The sequence below is a fragment of the Girardinichthys multiradiatus genome, chromosome 6 (assembly GCF_021462225.1).
Source record: "Girardinichthys multiradiatus isolate DD_20200921_A chromosome 6, DD_fGirMul_XY1, whole genome shotgun sequence".
Classification (NCBI taxonomy): Eukaryota; Metazoa; Chordata; class Actinopteri; order Cyprinodontiformes; family Goodeidae; genus Girardinichthys; species Girardinichthys multiradiatus.
The window spans coordinates 35705503-35725558 of record NC_061799.1 but is presented as its reverse complement, the minus strand read 5'-3'; the positions used below and the strand labels follow the sequence as shown (position 1 = coordinate 35725558).

At 41.1% G+C, this 20056-nt stretch overlaps 2 protein-coding genes across 9 annotated transcripts in view; both read left to right on the top strand.

Annotated features, from left to right (window-relative positions):
- Positions 1 to 185: 185 nt before the first annotated feature.
- On the top strand, positions 186 to 14575 carry rab12 (RAB12, member RAS oncogene family). The gene is made up of 6 exons (XM_047369133.1): positions 186 to 602; positions 4043 to 4103; positions 7826 to 7964; positions 9364 to 9453; positions 9643 to 9747; positions 12468 to 14575. The coding sequence occupies exons 1-6, from the start codon at positions 362 to 364 to the stop codon at positions 12573 to 12575; spliced, it is 744 nt and encodes a 247-aa protein (XP_047225089.1). The 5' UTR covers positions 186 to 361; the 3' UTR covers positions 12576 to 14575.
- A 133-nt stretch (positions 14576 to 14708) lies between these two features.
- Positions 14709 to 20056, top strand: part of LOC124870444 (microtubule cross-linking factor 1) — a 108845-nt gene continuing 103497 nt past the window's right edge. For 7 of the 8 annotated variants that reach the window (XR_007038774.1, XM_047369132.1, XM_047369127.1 and 4 more), the window contains exon 1: positions 14709 to 17273. Coding sequence is in view for 7 of the 8 variants with exons in the window: in XM_047369132.1 (XP_047225088.1) it covers positions 16455 to 17273 (819 nt within the window). In the remaining variant the exon portion in view is untranslated. The remainder of the gene's footprint in view (positions 17274 to 20056) is intronic. The other variant, XM_047369126.1, reaches the window with a different exon arrangement.

Here is a 20056-nt window from a genome sequence, read left to right as displayed (position 1 = left end):
TGATTTATTTCCCTAGTCTAGAACTGCAGTAAGCATGTAGGATCTATACTTAACTTTTCATCTTTCTATTGGCGGGAACAAGGAAACGTTAAATTGTCAGTTTTCGGGTTGCTGGATTGGGTTTGTCAGATTTTATGTTTTTAAAGGCAAATATTAGGATAAATGAGTCTGGGAAACGGAAATGACGCAATGACATCCACGGTGTCTAATGGCTGAACAACAACAACTATCAGCGGGCAACAAACTTTCCCTAAACTTCCCCGGACTAAAAAGAAAGTTGGAATTAGCAAAATACCGCCGTAGTATTTCAGCTTAGGTTTGTTCATATGTTATTTTTGTTGTCATAAATGTGGAATTACTGATGGATCCAAGATATGACATCCCGCGGAGGGCCGCCGCCGGTGGTGTTAGTGGTGGCAGCGGAGGCTCCACGAATTCGTCCCCCGCTCTGGGGGCTCAGTCCCGCCGCAGGAAGATGCCTCCCCGACCCGCTGACTTCAAGCTCCAGATTATAATTATTGGCTCCCGTGGAGTTGGTAAAACCAGCCTCATGGAGAGGTTTACTGACGATACTTTCTGCGAGTCATGCAAGTCGACCGTAGGTGAGAACAGGGGCTTATTTTTTGTCTACTTTTTTATTTAGGCAGTTTCAGTTGGTAAAAAAAAAAAGGGATCCGACTACTTCCTGAAGAGCCATTAAACTGCTATGGAATAAACGGAGTGCGCCTTCTTCCTCGCGGTTTACTGGCAGAAGCTAACTCAAGCTAACTCACCGCACTGGTTTTTTTTTACTGTCGAAACAATATCTTGTGCTGGTAATAGTTGTTATTATAAAATACGTTTTAAGCATAAATTAGTATGAAGATAGAACTATTTCCCTCTTTTATGAGAATATAGTCTGGGCCAGTTGAGTCAATATTTCGCATTTTCCTTCATCTTAAACCTGAATACATTCTTGCAAAATGTTTTCAAAAATAATGTCCCGTGCTTGTATATTTAAACAGAAACGCAACTATTTATTGTTGTCCTGTGACCTGGACCCCAGCCACCAACAATGTCCAGTCCCAAAAATAGTCACACACAAGCAGCAGCTATGATAGAGCTCCATGTTGTGCTTTGTCATTCCTGTGATCCAGCAAAGACTCACTGGTATTATAATCCTTTTATCAGAGGCCACCTGTGGAAATGTTTTGCATTATCCTATATTAATAATTTATATGAATCTGCCTGGAAATGCTGTGTTCTCATCTAGTGATTCCTATTTCATTGTCAAATATGTAACAAGTAGAACCCGTGTCAGTGTTTACAGCTAGTTTTTGTATCCCTTGAACCTTTTCATATTGCAACCACATACTTTAAAGTATTTTATAGGGATTTAACTTAGTAGACCTGGCATGGGAAGTGCAAGGAAAATTATAATGGTTCTTTGAAAAGTTTTCTAAATACAAATTAAAAGTTGTCTTTTTGGGTATGTCTCTGCAAGCTTTGTACATCTAGAGGCTGAATTTTTTGTCCAATCTTTTTTACAAAATAGCACAATCTCAGTCAGATGGCCTGGCCTGTAAGCGTATGGACATCAAATCTTAAGGCTTGCACCGATTCTTGATTGGATGTAGACCTGAAATTTGACGTGGTCTTTTTAACATACAAACATGCTTTGATCTGTTTCATTGTAGCTTTAAAAGTTTATTTAGGGTTGTTTTCCTGCTAATAAGTAAGACTCTGCCCCAGTCTTTTGTCTTCTGCAGCCTCTATCAGTGTCGGGCTTTGTTCTATATTTACTCCATATCTTTTCCAATGGCGGCACAGCTGGTAGCACTGTTGCCTTGGAGCAAGAAGGTCCTGGGTTCGACTCCCGGCTGGGGATCTTTCTGCATTGAGTTTGCATGTTCTCCCCATGCTTGCGTGGGTTCTCTCCGGGTACTCCGGCTTCCTCCCACAGTCCAAAAACATGACTGTTAATTGGTCTCTCTACATTGCCCTTAGGTGTGACTGAGTGTGTGTGTGGTTGTTTGTCCTGTCTGTGTTGCCCTGTGATAGACTGACGGCCTGTCCAGGGTGCACCCCGCCTCCCGCCCATAGACCTATGGAGATAGGCACCAGCTTTCCTGTGATCCACTATGGAAGAAGCGGTATAGAAAATGACTGACTGATCTCTTCCAGTCAATTCTGACAAGCTTTTCTGTCCCTGCTGAAGAAAAGTACCATAATACTTCCACCACCATGGGGATGCTATGTTCAGTGTTAGTTTTCTTTTTTTTTAACAACACACAGTGATTTGCAGATAGTCAGAAAGTTAAATTGCGGTTTCTGAATGGGGTATTGGCACCTGGACCTGGGGGTATAGAGTATGTATGGGGAGTGTGAATTAGTGTACAACGTCCATTGTTGTTTGTCTTTACGTTGAGTGCGTGGGTGTGAGTGTTTTTATGTGTACGCATGAGGGTGGGAATGTGTGATTGTGACTGTGTGTTTTTGTGTCAGGTTGGGTCTTGGGCTGCTCCCTCTCCTCAATTTAGGCCCCCCGTCAAATGTGGGTCCTGTTTCCTACCCGCCACACTACCTGCCAGTGGTTGGCGTCTTTGCCTGGTGGTGTATGTGGTTCTTGGTGTCCTTGGCTGGGTGCTTTGGTGTGTGCTGACTCACTCCTGGTGGCTGCTTGCCGGGGCCTGGGCCCCTGGGCTCTGTCGGGCCTCTGCTTGGGGAGTGATGTGCCCCGAGGTTTCGGGTCTCTGGGTCCATGCCTGGATCTGCTTGGGCGTAGACGGCTGTGCTGCTCGTCGCTGCATCTCCCTGGGGCTTCTGTACTGTGGCTGGCGGGTGGTTCCCTGGGGACTCTCCCCTGCTCTTCTCTGGGGGGGTTGCGGTAGTCTTGGCGGTGGTTCTCCTGGGGTTCCTGTGCTCTGGGGGACCTTTGCATGTCTGAGGCTCGGATCTCCTCCGTATCTGTCCCAGGTCCAGTGGGGCAGGTCTGTGGCTCCTCACACTCACTGTTGCATATTTTTATGGAGAAACCTTGTATACACAAGCGTGATCACAGTTAAACCCACAGGTGTTTAGATTCAGGTGTTAACAGATACACACATTTTCTATTTCAGCCGCAGTTACCCATAAATACATCTTGCACTCATAAGTACTGTGCACTTTTTGGTAATTATTATACATGTTTCTACAGGTGTAGAAGCAAGCAGGGTGTTATCTTGTATTCTCTTCTGAGGACACGGTTAAAAAAAAACAAATTCAGTTTCAGAGCACATTCTTGGAAATCTTTTCCCTTTTCCTACATGGTTTGTAGCACTATACAAATGGCACTTTTTATGAGTTATCTTTAAAAATAGCTTTCTTTTTGCCATAAAGTCCAGTTTTATGGCATCACCAATAGTTTTCCTGTCAGATATCCCACCTGAGATTCGTATCTCTGCTGCTCCTCTAGAGTTACCATGGTCCACTTGGTTGCTTCTCTGAAAAGTGCTCTCCTTGTCCAGCCTCTCAGTTTAGGTGCGCTGCCATGTGTTGGTGGTTTTTCCATTTCTGGTGAAAGGTTGAAAAGTGCTCTGTGAGATTTCCAAAGCTTGAAATATTGTGTTAGAAAGTCCCCGCTTTAAATATTTCCACAGCTTTATTCCTGACCAGTCTGGTGTGTCCTTCGGACTTCATGAAGATTTTTTGTTCACTAGTAAATCTCTGAGGCCTTCTCATGGCAGCTGGATTTATTCTGAGATTCAATTACAAACAGGTGGACTGTATTAACTAACTAACTGTAAAAAGAAATAACCATGTACTGTTTCCTCCCACTGCATAATCATGTCCTGCTATGTGTTGCTCTATTACATAAAATCCCAATAAAATACATTGAAGTCTGTGTTTGTAATGTGACAAAATGTGAAAAGATTAAGGGCTATCCATACCTTTGCAAGTAACTTTAATCAAAATTTAAACCTAATCAAATGGAAAAATAAACCTAAACTTTCAGATAAAAATCAAAGTGACGGAAGAACTGATGGTATTTGCCTGTAATTACATTTTGTCTTTCCATTTATAGGTGTTGACTTCAAAATCAAGACAGTTGAGTTACGAGGGAAGAAGATCAGACTCCAGATATGGTGAGTTATTAACTGGGCTGAAATGATGTGCCTTAATGCTAACCTTCTGCTTGGTGCATTTCTTTGTGTGCTGTTGATCTGCAGACTTTGCTCACCAGGCTACTGCTGGCCTATGAGGTCTATCTTACCTATCCAGATGGGTTCATTTATTAGTTTTAGTTCTTAAATTAAAAACAAGATGTTCTGAAGGTACTGTGAGTTTTAACTGAGTGTTCACATACATTTTAAAAATCATTCATCTGGATAAAAATGACACTTCAGTGTGGTAAACATATTGAATAAAACCACATCACAGTTTGAGCAGTAAATGTTGAAGGCAGCAGCATCAACACCCTTGGATCGACATGGCAGTGAGTATGGGGTATGCTAACTGGACCTTTTGGGTTCACACAGAAAATGTAGTATTAATATTCCCAAATATTATCTTGGAAACAAAAAGCTGGTCTCTCTTATTCTACAATGGGGTTTGGCTGGTTTTTTCCCCCGCTAAAGGAAATGTGTTTAGAGCTGCAAAATCTACACGACTCTCTGAAAATGGAAAGATATTTAGCTTTTAAAAATACTTCCCAAATAATTTTTATGGCTTAAATAGAAGAACTTGGTTTTTTAGGTTTTAGAACAAACAAAACAAATCCAAAGTTTTCCTGAATGGAATAAGGGACTTAGTTTGTGGCCTAAAGACAAAAATAGCTGTTCCTTTCACCACTGCTGAACTTCTTTGCTCAAATTGCTACAAAAATGTCTAAAACTTTTTATTTATTACCTTCATATTTAAAAAGATTGGTCACATTTCACTATCCTTTTTCGGTTAAAGCCATTAAGACGAATGTGAATGGCCCAAGGAGCCGCTTGCAGCCCCTAGGCTACGGGTTGCAGACCCTGCCCTTGAAACAGGACTCTCTGTTGTTGTTTTGTCACGTCTGTCTGTTTAATGTGAAGCTGCAACAGCAGTACTTCACACTGTGACATGACATTGGCAGTGGTAGTACAGCTAGTAACTTAACTGAACAGCTTATCAAGCTGTTCCTTTTAAAATACTATGTTCAGGTTCTCAAAAGTGTTGAAACAAGCTCCTGTTAATCCTAAAACAGGGGATCATCTGTAAGAAAGCTCTTTTATAATTAGTCAATGTTGTCATCTTGGTCCTAACCAAACCTCCGAAAACATTTACGTTCAGCAATTGAAAAACTGGCCGTCATTCCTCCGAGTACCATCAGGAAGGCTATTTAGACTGAATGTATAATGGAAAGGCAGTTTTTCTTCCTGTTTGGCTGTTTAAGATTTAAGTATTGATGCTTTTTTGTTTTTTGTGATTATGTTGTCCTCCCTGCACGTCCAGGCACAGTTTGTCCAACGGATGACCCGTTTTCCAATGAACAGTGGAAACAATGAAAAGCTTGAGCCATATATTTGCTGCCCCCAAAAATGAAGACACTAAAACTGCAAATAAAAAAAAAGAAGCAAAATAAATTACATGTTTTGTGTTAAACATGCATGTTCGCACAACAACACAACACATTACGTAACCATCACAGCTAGCATGTTTAAAAACAATGCTACAAAGGTTCAGCGCCAGGACCTTTTAGCCTGATTTCACTGTCTGTCGTTAACCTTATTTATTGCTAACTGTTCACATTTTTTGCTGCAACATTAGGCTTAAAAGCAAATAGTAGCACACAAACAAGCTTAACACAACATCAGCATGTTTTTAAACACTCAAAGGCTTATATTCCAATTGCTCTCGGTGCAAAAACGGCTGCTTATGAAGGTAACTTTGAGCAGGCACCTTACCTTCAACACAGTTGGTGCTGCAGCACCAGCATTAGTCCACAATAGAGACACCGCTTTGCTAAATAAGGGCGGGTCAGATATCTAGTTCATTAAATGCTAACGTTCAATGTGGTCTTTTAAATGCTAATTTTCATTTGTTTTGAACTAAGCATAACTCAGTTAAAGGTGAGGATATACACTACCAGTCAAAAGATTGGACGCACTTTCTCAATGAATTGAATAGGAGAGTGCGTCCAAACTTTTGACTGGTAATGTGACTTTGATGCATTTGCACTACTATCTCTATCAGTGAACACGCTGCATATTTTTTAATTTATGGTCAGTGCTTATAAAATGTAAACATTGAATTAAAACTTTAACATAGTTTGTATGTGTTATACTTCTTAAAAGGAAAGTCTGAATCAGTCAGACCTCAAAGAAAAAGGGAAAATCTGTGTTGACCTGTAAAAAAGCCTGATTGATTCATTTCTTTTCTTGTCAGTATGCGTTGCAAACTGTTTTTCAGATTGATTTAATAAGAGCGGGAAAAAAAGCTCTGCATTAAGTGACTCTCATTTAGGTCAGATAAAATTAGACTTATTGATACCGTCACGTTTTCATTAATAACTTCGTGAAAGGGCAAAAAACTCCAGGATTAATTGTTTACTTGAATTAATTCTCAAAGCACCAAAGAAGTCTATTGGTGACATTTGGTGCTTTGAATCCACTGAAAAATCTACTAAATAAAAAAAAAAACTTGGCAGGAAAATGTTCAAAATGTCAGCTGTTCTTTTCATTCCCCGTGTATGTGTGTCACATTTACACATTTATCCTGCTGACTAACGCTCGTCCACCTTCACATCACCACCGCCCTTAAACACTCCTCTGCCGGTCCTCATTCTGATCTGGACGGCTGTCACCCAGTGTGTGTGTGTTTATTTGGTCTTTTCTAAGTGTTGAAAAGCTCTCATCATGCGCCACCTCAGCTGTGTCCAGTCTCGCCTAACCCTGCCATTGTGCTGCTGTCTCTGTCCACTCTCCTGCTCATAAGCCTGACTGTGACTCACTGGGGGAAAAAGGGAGAGACTAGCTGCCTGGAGGTACGGTAACACTGCACTGTTAGCGTCGCTCATACTGCTTGTCATGCTTCAGATTTAGACTCAGATGATCCACTCAGTAAAATCATTAAACATACAATAAAGCGTAACATTCTTCAGTTCTGGATTGTTGTTTGTTTTTATTCTTCTTTGTCATCTTTAAATAAAACCTGTGAACAGCAGATTTAGCTCAGACATAACAGCCATAACATCATGATCACTTAGATGTGAAACTGTAAAGTAAATTTTTTTCCGACACACTCGACAGTAGGTGTGATTATGTGATTAACCTGTTGTGTTGGAAACTGAAAAGCTGGCCACAGCGTCAACCCTCTGCTCTACTTTCCATGTTATTTTAACACCTGCTTACTGTAAATATTATTGCTTAAATGAAATTTCATGTTTATAGTGGCTGCCTTCAGCAGGATGTTGCCTTATGGATCTCTAAATATCCCCAGTAAAACTACAAACCTCCATGTATTTTAATGGGATCTGATTTGATAGACTGACACAAACTGGTGCGTAATTGTAAAAATGTGTAAAAGTGTCGCAAGCAGACTTGTTCAGCCTCCTCTACTCTGATCCATCTAAATGAAGAATCATTATGTTATGGCTCCCAGCTGGTAATAATGCCAGAAAACAACTAATTACTGAAAAGATGACAGCAATAATAAGTTTTCATGACTGATTCCTCTTTTGTTTCTGCTTTTAGATCATAACCCCATCATTGTTCAGTTTACATTAATCAATTAAGTCCTATTCAATTTAAAGTTAATCCTTTCTGATTAAAAGAAATTATTTTAGATTGTATTCAAATGGTTTCTTAATAAGCTGGTTTTGATCTCTTTGTTGCAGGGACACTGCAGGCCAGGAGAGGTTTAACAGCATCACGTCAGCCTACTACAGAGGAGCCAAGGGAATCGTGCTGGTTTATGATATTACCAAACAGGAGACTTTTGAAGACCTTCCTAAATGGATGAAGATGATAGACAAGGTAAAAAAAAAAAAACCCATCAGAACCGGTCAGATCTATTTGATCAATAAAACAAACATACGCCTCATCTTGTGTCCCATTATAAGGGACATTGTGCTTTATTTATTCTTTTATTTGGTTTATTTGGTAGGGAAAGATACAATAAACATAGATCATTATATATAAACTAATCTGATGCCTGTATCATAGTGCTTATATCCATGGCTGTTTCGCAACACCTATCCCTTGAAGGACTTCTAACAGTTAAATAAAAAGAAAAAAATAAATGCAATCTGAAATGTCCAGAAACCAGTTAGCACTAATAAAATCATTGTAATAAAATGAACACATCCTCTCGAGATCAAAAAATGCATGCCTCATATACACAGTTATGTATTTCATATAACATGGCCACACTGCTGCTGCTGCTGCTGCTGCTGCTGCTGTGTGAGCCAGGATTTAGTTTGTGTTTTGAAAGTGGACAGTCTAGTCAAAGTCTTAATATTAGCGGGAAGACCATCCTACAGGTTGGTTCCTTTCACAGAAAATACATTTTTAGCAAAAGATTGTCTTACAAAATGGAAACTTACAGTTTGAACCTTACATGTAGCAGTGCTCGTTGATCTGGAGGTTTCCAGTCTGGTAACAAATTTAGTCAAGTCTAAATAAACATTTTAAAATCAACTTTATATAGCTGCAAATTCACAAAATTTAAGAATTTATATTTATTTAAAATGTAAACGTGATGAAATCAAATGAGCTTTTTATCAAACAATGTTTTCCTTTCAGTAGGCTTTAAGGTAGGAGAAGTAGGCTTTATGAGGGGACACTGCTGTCGGTGCTATAAGCCCCTCTTTCTTTGCGTGGTGTTTTCAATAATGGTGTCCCTAAAACATCACTGGTCTGAATAAATCACATTTTCATGTTTTATTGCTCAGATTTATGACTTTGTGGTCATTTTTGGAGATTCTTTCTCATTTTCATCCATCTTCCAACCACAAACTTCAATAGATTGTATTTCTGCTCATTTTAATTGAATACCTCTTAATAAAATCTATTGCAACTAAATGTAAATAGCGCCTCAGTGTAAATCCAGCTGTTCTGTGTAGACCTCAGAGGTTTGTAGACTTAAAGAGAGAGGGACTTATAGATTCCTAAAGTCATTTCTAGACTTTAGTGATCTAGAAAGGATGAAACAAATGCTACATTGGAGAATACGAGAGCAATTATGTTTTGGTTCAGGGAATATTCTTGAGCTGTTCCAGGTTAAAAAGCAAAAATAAAAGACAGACATTATATATCTAGCTGATGACACCGTGGATTTATGAAAACCCAAAGCTGTTTTATAAACTGGTACGGTTACTGAATTTATGTGTATGTTTTTTTTTTTTTTTCTGCTTTGCTCTTTGTGACATGGCAGTACGCCTCAGAGGAAGCAGAGCTTCTGCTAGTTGGGAACAAGCTGGACTGTGAGACTGATCGGATCATCTCAAGACAACAAGGAGAGAGGGTGGGTTCACACATTCAGACCACCACTGCCACGTAATCTAAAAACCGTCCTTACATGTTTACTGGCTGATGGATCGTCCCTTGCTCTGCTTTATATGCCTGCAATGCTAATGATGCTAATCGAGAAAGGTATACTGTTTGTGAGGAGAGAGAATATGTGACAGGGTCTGTATTTTCCTCTCGCTCACAGTTTGCCTCTCGAATAAGTGGAATGCGCTACTGCGAAGCCAGTGCCAAGGATAATTTTAATGTGGACGAGATTTTCCTCAAGCTTGTTGATGACATCCTCAGCAAGGTTGGTGTCTTCAGGACTTTGAATAATTTGTTTTTGGGAGGATAATTTGTAGCTGCATAAGAATTAATGTCTTACTTGTTGTATTTGAAGCCTATTTCATGGATCTCTGTCCTTTTATTGCTGCATTAGTCTAATTAGATTTTAAATAATTTAGTGAAATAATTTTCTCATTTAGTTGGAGATTTTTTTCAGCTCTGCTACAAAAAGGACCAGAAAAGGAGGTCAGATTCAACCTTTAAAAGATACTTTCTGAAGCAAGAATCGGCATTTGCATTGGGATGAAATTGCATGTAAAGGACCTGTCTCTATAGGTGTTTACTAAAATCTTTTTGTTAATAAAACTACCAGCAACTGAAATTCCCTTTCGAATTATTGGTATATTTCTTCATTTTAAGCCAGTTTTATTTAATACTGATTCAAGAAGTCACTATTAATATTTTTGACTTGTTTTTATTGAGAAAAAAATGTAAATACTCAACAAACAAACCGTACCTCACTATTTAAAATAGACTAAACAACACAGGAACATAAGGAAACTGTGAAACTGAGGTACAATACTTCCTTTGGAGAGAAATATGAAATAAAGAACCCTGAGTAACAGATCACCCTTAAGTGAAGCACACATATCTCCTATAGGAATGGGTCATAGGGGCTCAAATTAATTCAGGTGAAAAAACGGACTTAAAAAGTATCTTTAAAAAACTCATCAGCGTCTTTTTAAATAAATGTTTGGCCTTAACCCTCTTAAAATAAAACCTATGCTGTATGAAATGATAGGGATGGATGATATGGCCTTCGTTTATATTTTGTGGTTTTATTACAATAACGAATGGAAAAGACAACAGGGGGAAATCTTTGGCGATTAGCAAAACACTCAATAAAGGAGTGGTTCTGCAGGTGGGGACCACAGACCACTTCTCAGTATCTATGCTTTCTGGCTGATGTTTTGGTCACTTTTGAATGTTGGTGGTGCTTTCACACTCGTGGTAGCATGAGACGGACTCTACAACCCACACAAGTGGTTTAGGTAGTGCAGCTCATCCAGGATGGCACATCAATGTGAGCTGTGGCAAGGTTTGCTGTGTCTGTCAGCGTAGTGTCCAGAGCCTGGAGGCGCTACCAGGAGACAGGCCAGTACACCAGGAGACGTGGAGGAGGCCGTAGGAGGGCAACAACCCAGCAGCAGAACCACTACCTCCACCTTTGTGCAAGGAGGAACAGGAGGAGCACTGTCAGAGCCCTGCAAAATGACCTCCAGCAGGCCACAAATGTGCATGTGTCTGCACAAACGGTTAGAAACTGACTCCATGAGGATGGTATGAGGGCCCAATGTCCACAAATGGGGGTTGTGCTCACAGCTCAACATCGTACAGGACACTTGGTATTTGCCAGAGAACACCAGGATTGGCAAATTCACCACTGGCGCCCTGTGCTCTTCACAGATGAAAGCAGGTTCACACTGAGCACATGTGAAAGACGTGACAGAGTCTGGAGACACCGTGGAGAGTGGTCTGCTGCCTGCAACATCCTTCAACATGACCAGTTTGGCAGTGGGTCAGTAATGGTGTGGGGTGGCATTTCTTTGGAGGACCGCATGGCCCTCCATGTGCTCGCCAGAGGTAGCCTGACTGCCATTAGGTACCGAGATGAGATCCTCAGAACCCTTGTGAGACCATATGCTGGTGCGGTTGGCCCTGGGTTCCTCCTAATGCAGGACAATGCTAGACCTCATGTGGCTGGAGTGTGTCAGCAGTTCCTGCAAGATGAAGACATTGAAGCTATGGACTGGCCAACCTGTTCCCCAGACCTGAATCTGGTTGAGCACATCTGGGACATCATGTCTCGCTCCATCCACCAATGTCACGTTGCACCACAGACTGTCCAGGAGTTGGCAGATATTTTAGTCAAGGTCTGGGAGGAGATCCCTCACGAGACCTTCTGCCGTCTCATCAGGAGCATGCCCAGGCGTTGTAGGGAGGTCATACAGGCACATGGAGGCCACACACAATACTGAGCCTCATTTTGACTTGTTTTAAGGACATTACATCAAAGTTGGATCAGCCTGTAGTGTGTTTTTCCTCTTTAATTTTGTGTGTGACTCCAAATCCAGGCCTCCATTGGTTAATAAATTTGATTTCTATTGATGATTTTTGTGTGATTTTGTTGTCAGCACATTCAACTTTGTACAGAATAAAGTATTCAGTGAGAATATCTAGGATGTGTTATTTGAGTGTTCCCTCAGTGTATATTAAAGAATGGCAGCCTCAGAAGGATTTTGAATTGGACAAAGGTAGATTTAACTCTGTGACATCTGTCTAAGTCCTTGCAGATGTTATTCTCTGAGGGACCTAGTCACCCCTTTTATAAACTTTTGTTGTTTTGTTAGTTGACTTAATTAAATGAACTAAAGAGAAGTAAACATGATCACACAGATTTGGTATCTACTGGAAGTAGAATTTGCATTTCAATGTACTGAACAGACTATCTGTAGGAGCAGTAAGCACTACTTTATCTCTTCACTCCTTCCAAACACTGTGATTCTTCACCTGTTCTTCCTCTGCCTTTTTATTGAATGAGTGTTTTGAAACCTTAGAGTCACAGGAAAACTGCTAGTAGCTCCTATTTGTTTTCATTTTTGTGCTGTTTGTTATTCATGCTTGGATGGAATTGGATCGTCACACTAAGTGTCTTTTTTTGTGACCCTGTCCCTGATCCCCCAGATGCCTCTTGAAGTTCCCAACAAGGAGCTCTCCAACAGCATCCTGTCTCTGCAGCCTGAACCTGAAGTGCCACCGGAGTTGCCCCCTCCTCGCATGCGCTGTTGCTGAGACTCAGTGTGTGGAAGCAACCCCCACCCCCCATCACCTTTCTTACACAAGCAGACACTCTCTGAAACATGCAGCGCACCAATGTGGCCACATGGGGGCAGCACACAGCAGCACTTCAGAATGGTTGACTGCTGCTGTAATGATGCATGAAACAAGCAGTATTATCATTTCTCTGTTGCTTCCTCTCCTGCGTTGCTGAACACAATGACCTGCAGCACACTAACACTTAGGCCTGGAGGATCTTCCTCTTCCTACCACCTTTCTGTCTACACGTGACCCAGACTACCTCATTGTTTGGATGGTTAAACTAGGTATGTCTTCCAGGTAGAGAACCTTCTGGACACCTTCCTCAGAGAAGTAATCACTGGAGGCCTCACAGCTTTTCTCCTGTTTTTCTTTTGACGTCTCTCCCTAAGTTTAAGATCGTCCGAGTCGCTCCGAGGCTGTCTTTGCATTTTCAGACTTGCAGACAAAGGGACTACTTCCCACATCTCTCTAGCTCAGTTCAAACTCTGTGTCTCCAGGTACAGTAGTCTCTTTTTTAACTTATTATGTATTTTTACTAAGTGACAGATTGACTTAAAGTGAATTAAAACACCTGGGGTTTAAATATAGTATGTTGCTGTAATGACTGGACAAGGTGCAGATATTTTTGGCAAGCAGTAGGTTGTTAGTCCTCAATTTATGTTACTTTAACTTGGAAGTATTAAAGTGGCTGGAAGATGGCAATTAAATTTCTATAAATTGTAAAGTTTTGCACTACTACCAGATTCCCTTTGTAAACTGACATGCAGAAAAACAATGGACAGAAGTTGTAGTTTAGGTCTAATAAAAATCAAGCTGCCTCAGCAGTGGCTACTCTCTGAATGTGGGATGTAGTTGCAAGGGCATTTGGGTAATGTAGTCTTGGATCTATTTGTGTTGAGCAGGGTAATTCTCTGTGTGTGACGTCGGCTAATCCGACGGTAATAAAGACAGTAATACCGCCAGCACGCAAACATGGTTTCTTTCATCCTTTCTTGTTACTAATACGTCTTCATTGTTTGTTTGTTGTTGTTTTTTCCTTCTGAATTCATAGACAGCAGAGAGAAGAAAAAAGTTGGAACTGTTGAAGGTGACTTGCTTAGTGTTTGTATGACTCAGGAAACTTTGATTGGCTCAGAGCTGCACAGTATGGATTTGCTTTTGAATTGTAATGAGTTAAAGTCCCATTACGTTAGATGTTGTGGCATCTAATGGTGAAGTTGGAAACTGCATCTAGGTAAAATTTCTATTACCACATGTAGACCACTAATTATCTTGCATTTCTTCCACTTTTTTGGATTAGGAGCTTGTTGGAATTCAGACTTTGGGTGTTCACTTTTTTTTTAAATAGAAATGTAAGCTTTATTTTGAAATGATTGCAGAAATAGTAGTGGAGCGCTGTAATTGTGCACAAATAACGGTTTTTTTTTTTCTTTAGTTTTCATAAAAAAGAAGCCCATTAAAAAGAACCTGATTTAACATTATTGAACATTTTAACTGAAGGTGCTTTTTGCTTTTGTAGAAAAAAAAACATATTTTATTAGGTTATCAGACAAACACAAGATTCACAAGCGTATTGGTGGGATCACCCAAGCACATTTTAGCAATAGGACTGTCCATCAGAAGACCCTTTGTGCAGAAATTATCTGGAAAATTGGGATTTTTTTATCACGTGTTCGGAAGTGTGAGCATTTTTTCAAATAGTGGTGTTTGTTTGGGAATGAAACCTTTTTCCCCTTGACATTTTGGCACTAACCCTGTTGACTTTCTTCTAATAACCAAGCCTTTTACTATTCTGTGGTTTTTAACTATACATTTAAAGAATTGCATTTTATTTGCAATGTGTATTCTTTATGATGAATGTCTGTTATTATGTGTTAAACCAGTCTCCAAGAGGTTTAAAGCAGTATGCTGTATTTATAACTTGTGGCATTCTTGAACTAATGAAATGCAATTAAAGATGTCTATATTTATTACTAATGCCTGGTGTTTATTCACTCTTTCTGTGTCTGAGAGAACAGGACAACACGCATAGCGGAAATTATGACGAGGGGTGGGTGGGTCAGTGGAAAGCTTTGAATCTGATGCTTTCAGTGTCATGTTTTCTTCTGGAAAGGGATCACCATTAAAACTCAAAACATCTAATAGGCAAAAATAAATAAATAAATCAAAGTGCCCTGCAAAAGTGTTCGTACCTCTTGATGTCACAACGATACACTTTGGGTTTGTTAGAGAACATCAGAGCAAACAGCATCACGAGAAACAGGTCAGAGAGAAAGTTGTGGAGACGTTTAAGGCAGGGTTTGCTTATAAAATAATATTCCAAGCTCTGACCATCTTGCAGAGCACTTTTCAATCTATCATCTGAAATAAACCTACCAAGACACGGCCATCCATCTAAACCGACCGGCTGGAACAGGAGAGCATTAACCGAGGAAGCAGCCAAGAGACCCATAATAATTATGGAAAGGCTGCAAAGTTCCATGGCCCACGAGAGAAAATCTGTCAGAATAACAAACTAGTTGTACACTAACAAGAACTATAAAAAGTCCTGTTTGTGCAGTCTTAGATTAATTATAAACTTTGACATGCGAAACACTATAGGCTACGTGGCAGAACACTAGCATTGCTCATCACCCAAACACCTTACCACCCCACTGTGAAACATGGTGGTGGCAGCAACATGCTGTGGTGATGCTTTTTATTTTTAGCTTAACCAGAAGGTGGTCAGAGTTTATGTCAAAATGTGGAGAAAAAACTGTTGGCAGCTGTAAAAGACATGAGACCTGCTTCGAGCAGGACAATGACCCTAAACATACAGCCAGACATTGGACACTCATGCATTCAATTGGCCTAGTCAAAGTTCTAATTGTGAATCTGTGGCAAGACTTGAAAACTGCTGTTCACAGACACTCTCCATCCAATTTGACAGAGTTGTATCTATTTTTGCAAAGAATTAGCAACATTTTAAGTCTCTAGATGTCTAACGTTTGTAGAAATATCTGCAGCTTTGACTGCAGCAAAGGGTGGTTCTCCATCGGATTCTCAGGGGGCGCTGAATACATCAGCATGCTATGTTTAGTTTACTATGTTCAGCATGCTAGTTTAAAGTTATCGGAAAATGAGGAATCAAAATGCTTCCACTTCACAATTAACCACAACTTTGTGTTAGCTTGTTGGAAACATTTTAAAGACGCACAAAACATTTTCCAATGCACTGTAAAACGTAATGTCTGGTTCAATACTGTGGTGCCTTTATTTGCACAACCCTTGTCCTGGGTAGGTATTTGTGCCTTCGTGAAAAGGTGTTCAACAGCCTTTTGGACATGCGCAGCAGAGCGTGGCAGACCTGGTCCCACAGAAAACAAGGGGTATGAAGCAGCAGCGCATGCGCCTCGCCGGAATCCACGGGCGTCGAGCCTCACACCGCAGCGATTGCAGATTTTACGTGTCATAGCATAAGGAGTGCGACTCACGGGGATCCAGTGCACATGAAACGGGAATGGAGGAGGAAGAGGAGATCTGATGCCACCCCGACTCACTTCTGCGTCTCCAAGTTGAGTTTAACCAGCCCGGGCTGCAGATTCATCCTGCCACTCATCCCTTCAGTAATCCCCCTCTCCTTTATTGCAGTGTTTCCTCTGAAGGCTCCACAGGCAGAGGGGACTACAATGACAACCTGGTGAATGTTGCTGGATGGAGTAAAAGCAAACATCCAGCACGCCGCAGGATGCGCATCCCTAGCCCGACAAGGAAGGAGAAGGCAGAGCAACCTGGCTGCTTCCCTGCAGGCGCACGTCAGAAATTTTCCTCGGTGCTGTGGACTGATCGCTTCCTTCATCATCCTCCAGTATAATGGAGAGCTCCAATGGCTCTGACTCCAAACCGCAGAGCCAACAGTTGGAGAAGAAGAGACCGAACCGAGCGCCTTCCCCGGCCAGACCTTTCCTCAAGGATGTGCACTCCCGCTCCAACAAACCACCTGCCATCGTGCCCAAATCCCCGAAACTCGGCAAGCTGCAGCAGTCTGCCACGGTGTCCTTAGCCCATCCGAACCGAAGCTCCAGGCGCAACACAACCGGGGCCAAAGAGAAACCAGCCACGCCAAAAAGTACCATCAAGTCCCCCGCCGCGAAAAAGCCCACGAAGGTACCGCAGCATGCAGCAGCTGCTGAGCCCAAAGCCGCCAGCCTCAAGCCGGACACCATCAGCAGTCCGATCCTCACCAAAGGCAAAAAGGGCAAACTAGTCGCGGGATCTCCGGGCCTTCTCAGCCATGGATCCCCGATCAGGGTTCCGACCGGGTCGCCTCTCGGCCGGGTTACCCAGACGGACAGCAGCTCGGACCTGTCAGACTGCCCGTCCGAGCAGCTGTCCGACGAACACAAGCTGGCGCCGGCCGTCCCCAGCGACACTGAGTCTGGCACCGGCTCCAGCGACCGGGATCAGCCGGTGGGCGATAATCCTGCTGCACCGAGGGAAGCAGCAGCAGCTCCTCCGGCACCTAGTGGCGTGTCTCAGGCTCAGCCCGCTCCGGGGCCGCACGGAGAGAACCCCAAACTGGAGAAGCCCCCCACCAGCGCACAATTCAAGCCGACCGGAACCACGGCTGCAGCCGAGGATGACCTGCTGCGGGAACTGGATGAACTGAGATCTGAAAACGACTACCTCAAGGTAAGGCTTGGTATCAATATGGGATTCATGCAATTTGTGGGTTCGGCAGCAGAAAACCAGGGGCGCCTCTAGAAAGTTTTGTGATGGGGGGCCTCTAATACCGTGGGGTTGTCAAACCAAAATCCAAAATTATTAGCAGAATTTCAGGAGTTTTATTTAGGTGTGTTCATATGGTGGAACTTGAAATTTAAACCCTTTTAAAATGTTAAGCCTACTTGGACATTTTTGTTTTCAACATTAAAGCTTCCAAGTGCTTATAGAAAAGTTTTTTTGTTTTGTTTCTGGAAACATGAGATGGGTCAAATATAACCCAAAATAGCGCTTTATCAAGTCCCCAGAGACCCCAAAGCGCTTCACACCACATTCAGTCATTTACCCATTTAGATATACATTCACACACAGTTTCTTTGTAATTTTTGAATTATGAACTCTGACCTTAACTAAGGCAAGTGAGGCCTGCAGTGCTTTAGGTGTTCTTCCTCCTGGATGTGTTGATGTGCTCTTGGAGTATTTTGGTAGGCCACTCCTGGGAAGGTTCACCACTGTTTCACATGTTTCTTCATTTGGGGATAACGTCTCCCACCACAGTTTGCTGGACCATAACCCTTTCCTGCTCTTGAGTTTCTTCAGGTCGGGGCATGGTGTGTTGTTTTTTGAGATCTTTTAGCCTACTTCATGTTGTTAGACAGGTTCTTAAAGTTCTTGCCAGTATATATGAACTAAAAATGTGGTAAATCACAGTTAATTCATAATGTACAAGATGTACAATCATGTTTTCAAACAGATGTAGGTTGGTTTGGTTAGTGATCTGAAGGCTCCAAACAGTTTTGGTAGTTATAGATGTCTCTGTTCCGAATAGCTTTCTAACAGTGAAGATTAAAGAAAAACTGAGTGTCTGTTTTAAAATTAAATGTATTTTTTATGCATATAAGACTGTGTAAATCCCTGGGGGTCGTGGCTGTCTGTAGGGGCCTGATTTATACTGGTGGACCCTGGTCTCCTCCCCTGGTGGCGCAACTGCCCAAAACAAAATTTATTTCACTCTCAAACAGGACAGCTGATTGTTGTTATTGCCCTTGACTTTTCACCTGCTCCATTATAACTTAATTTTTCATCCTTATCTCAAATCTAAACACATTCCCACTGGTTTTCCATCCATCATGTCATCTTGTTAATCCTCCAAGCCATCCCTGCTGATTTGATCTTTTGTTGATAGGTGTTTTATGAGGAGGGGCTTCATCTTGGTGCTCCTCCTTTTTTCTTTCAGGTTATTCATATTGTTTTGGTCAAATCTAGTACAAGTCTATACCGACATAAAGTCTCATGTTTTAACCTGTATGGGGAGGAATAAATGCATCTGTCCCGATGACTGCAGGATTGTGCAGTAGATGCTATTTTTCTATTTATTTTAAGATTATATGCAAAATCTGGACACTTCACATAGGGAGTGCATTTTTAAAAGAAGCTTGGTTCTATAAGCTCTATTGAAGTGCACTCCCCTTCACATTTACTGCTCTAAAAGTAGGATATAATGTACCTTCAAGCTGATAAAGGGGCAAAACACAGATTAAGCAACAGAGAGTTCAAAGGTTTTCCATTTCAAATATGAAGAGGGTATAGTTGAATGTCACTGGTGAGGGTAGTATTTCAAACTTGATCATGCATTTTTGCAGTGCCTTTCTATCTTATTCAGTGGAGACACAGGAGAGTTAATCAGCTTTACTGCCTCTCGCTGTAATGGCTTTATCCCTCAGGAATTGATAACAGTCAGATGTTGTGTGTGTGTGTGTGTGTGTGTGTGTGTGTGTGTTCGTGTGTGGGGTGGGGGGTTCAAAGACCCTATCGTGCCCCTGTCCCTGCCCCCCAGCTGGGTCTCTGATGTCCAATACCAGCCCCCCAACACTTATGTACGTAAATAACAGGGGGCTCCCACTACATCTGCTTTTTTTTTTCACAGCACATGTTTTGCATATTTGTTTTCCTTTGGACTGTATTTGCTTTATCCTGTTTGATGCTTCTGTAGAGTTTAAACCAGAAAAAGCAACGATGTTCCGTTGAGTGGCTGGTAAATTTGTTCATTAATTTGTCTCTAGCTAACAAATGCTCTTATTTCAGTTCATTTCTTATTTTGGAGGGAAAATATATGCAAATATTGTGTGAATGTTTTGCATATTATTATTTAATGAAGTGGTCGGTCAACAGAAAATTAATCAGCATTCACTTTGATTTCTTTTCCAATCTGAAGTTACAAAAATATTTGCCACTAGATTCTCAAATATGAAAATTTTTTAAATACTAATTATACACTTGCATACAAAAATACAGAATAACAAGCACCCGAAGAAATTAAATAATAATTTTCTGTGTCAATTTTATTTAAAAAAATCTTTCATTGAGTTTCATATATTTACATTTCACGTGGCCTTATCACATTTCCCACTGCTTAACCTATCAATTAGTTTTTAAAATATTATTTCAAAAGAGTAGCAAAAATTAATGGAAAATAGCTGTTTACACCATAGAATTTGCCAATTGCTTCAAATTTCTCATGCCTATAGAGCATATATCATCCTCTTCACAACATTTCCGTTTCATTTGTGATCAGTCTTGCTGTTGACAAGTTAATTTCCATGTCTGAATTTGAAAAATATGTAGAAAATGATAAAAGAAAGCAACAATAATGGAGCCAGAAGATGCAGAAAGTAATGATGGCAATGCAAGCTCTTAACACTTTATATAGCAATTTGTACAAGAAAAACCAGCAAACCGGCACCTTACCTAGC